This window comes from Penaeus japonicus, unplaced genomic scaffold (genome assembly GCF_977035675.1).
Source record: "Penaeus japonicus unplaced genomic scaffold, GWHDUDI00000001_assembly GWHDUDI00000007, whole genome shotgun sequence".
Taxonomy (NCBI): Eukaryota; Metazoa; Arthropoda; class Malacostraca; order Decapoda; family Penaeidae; genus Penaeus; species Penaeus japonicus.
The window spans coordinates 9,752,333-9,758,347 of record NW_028234409.1 but is presented as its reverse complement, the minus strand read 5'-3'; the positions used below and the strand labels follow the sequence as shown (position 1 = coordinate 9,758,347).

The 6,015-nt window shown below is 40.2% G+C and overlaps 2 protein-coding genes across 2 annotated transcripts in view; both read left to right on the top strand.

The window, feature by feature from the left end:
* LOC122256627 (carbohydrate sulfotransferase 11) overlaps positions 1-31 on the top strand; it is a 9,565-nt gene extending 9,534 nt beyond the window's left edge. Inside the window, exon 6 of the mRNA XM_043021441.2 lies at positions 1-31. This exon is cut by the window's left edge and continues 179 nt beyond it. The gene's annotated coding sequence lies outside the window, so the exon portion shown is untranslated.
* A 5,452-nt stretch (positions 32-5,483) lies between these two features.
* On the top strand, positions 5,484-6,015 carry LOC122256625 (uncharacterized). Its single transcript, XM_043021439.2, has 2 exons — positions 5,484-5,618; positions 5,744-6,015. The coding sequence occupies exons 1-2, from the start codon at positions 5,488-5,490 to the stop codon at positions 5,910-5,912; spliced, it is 300 nt and encodes a 99-aa protein (XP_042877373.2). The 5' UTR covers positions 5,484-5,487; the 3' UTR covers positions 5,913-6,015.

The following is a 6,015-nucleotide window of genomic DNA, read 5'->3' as shown; positions in this document are numbered from 1 at the left end:
ACGTCGCTCCAACGTCTAAAGAGGTCGGGACGTATCGGTGTGGCGCGAGATGAGAACGGGCCCTCGAGGTTGTTGGTCCGCGAGGCGGAGGACGTGGGACGCACCGGCCGAGACCGGTCGGGCGGGGGGGCGGGAGGCTGCGGCATGAGGCTGGTGGTGCGAGCTGGCCCAGCCAAAAGGGCGGGAAGAGGGAAGGGGAGGACCTCGTGCAGGAGGAGCTGGCCATCCTGGCCCTGCTCGGGTGAGTAACAGGACGTCTCTTTAGGGGGGGCTCGTGCCTGTGTGTGTCCGTATGTGTGTTACTGAGTGAGAAATATCAAGAAAGCTTGTTCAACTTGCATACCCATGACCTAGCCCTTTCTTCATGTTGCCAGACCCGACGTGAAGCCCGGGGAGGGGGTCCTTCCACCCGGGGGCGCCAGGGGGGAGTACCTGCAGGCTAGGACCTTCGGCGAGCAGGGCGGGGACTGCGGCGCCGCCTTCCCCATGTGTCCACTCAACGGCACGCAGCTCATGGACACCGTCATGGCCTACCTGCCCTGAGACGCCCCTCCCACGATCGCCCGCTGCATCTCGCTATTTCACTTCTCTACGCATTCCGAAGGCAGATTTTCTGAAGTTTCATGTAGATATATTTCCTCTTCATTGTTATCAAAGAACCTGAATTTTCAAAACGATTAATAAAGTTCGATAAATGATATTGATACATTTATATCACCCTTGACCAGTGACTATAAAGATTCCAATGAACTGACATATAGACAGATCCACACATGCAACATGCAACATAATTCATATGTAAACAACACGACGCATAATCCTTTGAAAAGTTGAAACGCAGGTTTGTTTTCAATCGACCTGTCTTTCATTTGAGGCTAAACTGGCTTACCTTGAAGATAAAATAGAAAAGTACACAACAGTAGCAGCCTGGCTTGCTTTTGTCTGAAGTTACAAGCAAAATGCCATCCCTTTATAGCCGAAATAATTATTACGTTGGTAGGATACATTTGTAAATATTTAACCTTAGTTGATAATATTGACTGAATCTACACGGAGGTTTATCTAATTACTTAGCCATATAATGAAACAGAAGTGATGTCTGGCGCAGGCTTACTTTCATGACATGATATATTGTCTTCTAGGAACCGGAACTGAAATAACCTGTAAAACTTCATAAAAACTTCATACAACATTCTAGTATGATATCCCATTGAAAATATCTTATTATGTTACAAATACAAGCTAAATATAAGGATGGAACAAATTAACTGAACACCGGTCCTTTGATCTATAAAAAAGATTAACACCTGGCTTTATCTAATCTGCTAAAACCGGTTAAGAATAAGAATCTGTGTGCATAATTGGCTTGTTTATTTGAGCAGTTTTTAACATCCCGTAAAAAAAAAAAAAAAAAAAAAAAAAAAACATTGTCATGAGATCAACCAGAATTGAGAGAAATAAGAAATCTTTCAAAATGCCAATCATGCTGATTCATCGTGGTTCATTTTAGCAATTGCACAAATCGCCAGTACGCCAGAGAGGGACACTTCAAGACAAATATTTTAAATGCGTAATGTGTGTGTGTGTGTCTATGCATGTATGCATATGTATGTACATATATATATATACATTTTAGATATATATATATATATATATATATAGTATATATATATATATATATATATATATATATATACATATGTGGTGTGTGTGTGTATGTATGTATGCATATGCAATGTATATATATATATATTATACATTTATATATATATATATATATATATATATATATATAATATATATATATATATACTCTGTGTGTGTGTCTTGTGTTGTGTGTGTGTGTGTGTTGTGGTATGTGCACGTGTGTGTGTGTAGAATGTGTTGCGTGTAGTGTGTGTGTGAGTACATTGTGTGTGTATGTTTGTATCTAGCCTTATGTATGTACATATACAAATTATATACATCCCGTCTAAATCACACTATCATATATATTGATATATGATATATGCATATATATTAGTATATATATAATATATGTGTGTGTGTGTGTGTGTGTCGTTAGTGTTGTATGTGTGTGTGTGTGTGTGTGTATGTGTATATGGGGTGTTTAGTGAGTGTGGGTGTGTGTGTGTATTATGTATATGTATGTATATGGTATATATATATATATATATATATATATATATATATGCATTTTTATATATAATATATATATATATTAATTGATATATATATTAGTATATGGTAATATATATTATATATATATCTATCTTATTATCTATTCTATTTTTCTTTATGTATGAATGTATGCATGTATGTTTAGTTAATGTTGATCATGTAGCGGTATTATCTATCAAGTACTGCATGTCTCAAAAACCTACACACATTTTCCAAATACCATCACTGTTTCTTGGAAATTATAACATCTATTCGATAAATCTACATATTGTTCTATTTGCATGCATAACTTTCCAATGGGTTGAGAAAGAAAGTTAATAAAGAAAAAAAGCGAGAAAAAAATACGTATAAACATATTACATCATGAAGAGCGTTAACAAAAAAAAAAAAAAAAAAAAAAAAAAAATCGATTTGTCAGACATTTTTCTGATAACTTCAGATTGAGAAAATGAAATCAGGGACGCTATATTCCTTCACTGATTTATTTTTATGGGTGTGAGAAGAGAAGTTTTAAACGTTCTATAAGAAAAAAAGCAGGAGAAAAAAAATAGTTTCTAAACCAGATTACATCATTAAGTGCGTCCTTACCAAAAAACCACTTTCTCGAAGTCATGAATGTTATTAACGCCAATTGGTGTATAAAGCCATGATGTATGAAGCTATGATGTATAAAGCCATGATGTATGAAGCTATGATGTATAACGCAATGATATATAAAGCCATGATGTATAAAGCCATGATGTATAAAGCCATGATGTATGAAGCTATGATGTATAAAGCCATGATGTATAAAGCCATGATGTATGAAGCTATGATGTATAAAGCCATGATGTATAAAGCCATGATGTATAAAGCCATGATGTATAAAGCCATGATGTATAAAGCCATGATGTATAAAGTCATGATGTATGAAGCTATGATGTATAAAGCCATAATGTATAAAGCCATGATGTATAAAACCATGATGTATAAAGCCATGATGTATAAAGCCATGATGTATAAAGCCATGATGTATAAAGCCATGATGTATAAAGCCATGATGTATAAAGCCATGATGTATAAAGCCATGATGTATAAAGCCATGGATTGTATTAAAGTTCATGATGTATGAGAGTGCTATGATAGAATAAGTCCATGATGTATAAAGGCATGATGTATGAAGCTATGATGTATAAAGCCATGATGTATAAAGGCATGATGTATAAAACCATGATGAATAAAGCCATGATATATGAAAACATAATATAGAAAGCCATGATGTATAAAACCATGATGTAGAAAACCATAATGTATAAAGCCATAATGTATAAAACCATGATGTATAAAGCCATGATGTATAAAGCCATGATGTATAAAGCCATGATGTAGAAAATCATGATGTATAAAGCTAGTTCGTTCTTAGTCATGACACATTGATCAAAAACATGAAATACGACCAAGAGGAAATCATTAAAGTCTCATAAAGAAATGGAAAGGTAGATAACGGCCATCAACCACACTTAATGCATAGGAAAGGAAGAATCAGGAATATAAGACATACTGTAGGTGCAATAAGAAGAAAGGACAGTGAACACGTCATATAAGACAGTATAATAAGTGGTCAGATAAGGTCATAGGGCAAGATCTATGACGGGATAGCGTGTGAATAGGTGAAAATTGGCAGCGGAATTGGGTAGAGAGACAATACTGATGAAATGACTGGAGGAAATTGGAAGAGGTCTATGTCTGACAGTAGAATGGTGCAGTCTGTTGTTGGTGAGGATAATACTCATCGTCATAATCATTATATGTATATATATATATATATATATATATATATATATATATATATATATAATATATATATATATATGAGTATATATATTTTATATAAAGTATAGATATATATATATGTATATATATATATTTTTTTTTTCTTTCTTCTCCTTCTTCTTCTTCTTCTTCTTCTTCTCGTGGTTAGTTGATTTTGATGAACGTCTCCACTTAGCTGAGCCTTCTCGTTTCCTACCTCTGCTGCTTCGGTCTCCTTTGTCAAACTAGAAACTGATTGATGGTTTGTTTCATTTCAAATTGAAAACTCATCTCCATTGTTCTCTGGGGATGATAATGAAATGTTTATTTCTCTCCCGGTGCTTATGTCCTTCCACTTCCACTTATTAAATATTTATAGAAACTGCTTAATAATCGTCTTTATTTCAAGTTCAACGTACATGATTATTGTTCTCTGACGATAATGGCGGATTGGTGATGATGCACAATTGTGAGGATGATGAAATTAAGAGTAAGCTTCACCTCACTTCCCTCTCCTTCCTCTCTCGATCTATATCCTCTCCTTCTTCTTCCCATCTTTACCATATCTTCCCATTCCCCATCTTCTCCAGCTTCAACCTCTCCTTCCTCTCCCCATCTATACCTTCATCTCCCTTCCCTCCCTCCCCCACCTTCTCTATTCCCTCATCTAACCCCTCCTTCCCTCCTCCTCCCCATTCCTCCACCTACCCCTCCTCCCCATTCCTCCACCCACCCCTTCTCCCCATTCACCCCTTTCACCCCCATGACTTCTCTCGAGGTGACACCCATACATCACTGTACAGTGCAAGGGCAAAGTCACAGTGAATATTGTATATAAGGGCCGCGCGGTTCTAGGCCTGGCACAGTGCCTCCTAAGCCTCGTGGCTCCTCGGAACACACACTCACTTTCAGCACTTTCAGCTTTCCTGTAACGAAGGTAGGGATCCCCGATTTTTCCCTCTCTGTGATGGTTTATATATGTTTGGGATTTGCTTTTTGAAACATACGGGAGTTATCTTTTTTTTAGATTTTTTGGCCTGATCATGTTTTTGCTCTAGTACAGGGACTTATTGGAAAGCTCTTAGGTATTGTGTTTACTGAAAGGGAAAATCTGTGCATATCGTGTGAAATTACGCTGCTAATTTTAATGCTGGTGGGACACCAGATAACTAAACTTTTATCTCCTCTTCACTGCGAAAGAGCCGCCACTAACCGGCAATGGCCCCCAGTTTCCTTTCCCGCTCCTTCTTAAAGAGCTTTGGGGGCGTGTCTCTCCAGGTCCCGTTGGCAGCAATGACGACCACCGTCACACCGGAGTGTTGTGGCAGGGACCGCAGGCGGCGCGGGGGGAACTCGCCGGCCTGGCCGTCGCAGGAGCTGTAGGTCTGGGCGTACTGCGGGCTTGGCCGCCCTCGCCTCCCGAGGCGGAGGACGTAGGAATCGCGCGTGGCAGGAGGAGGCACCGCCACCAGGGGGCGTCGCTCCACCGTCGAGGCGGGAAGAAGGACCTGGAGGATGCAGATACGCCTGGAGTTGGTGCGAGCGGAGGACGTGACAGGCTGCGGCATGAGGCTGGTGTGCGAGCTGGCCAGCCAAGAGGAGGAGGACCTCGTGCAGGAGGAGCTGGCCATCCTGGCCATGCTCGGGTGAGTGCCAGGCCGTCTCTCTAAGGGGGCTCGTGCCTGTATCTATGTGTTCCAGAGTTAATGATTGCATTGAAAGTTTGTTTATTTTGCATGCTCATTACTCAACCCTTCCTCTTTGTTACCAGACCCGACGTGAAGCCCGGGGAAGGGGTCCTTCCACCCGGGGGCGCCAGGGGGGCGTACCTGCAGGCCAGGACCTTCGGCGGCCGAGGCGGGGACTGCGGCGCCGCCTTCCCCATGTGTCCACTTAACGGCACGCAGCTCATGGACACCGTCATGGCCTACCTGCCCTGAGACGCTCCTCCCACGATCGCCCGCTGCATCATGCTGTTTCATTTTTCTAAACACTCGGAAGATAGATTTCCTTTTCAATGTCATCAGAGAACCTGAAATTTTA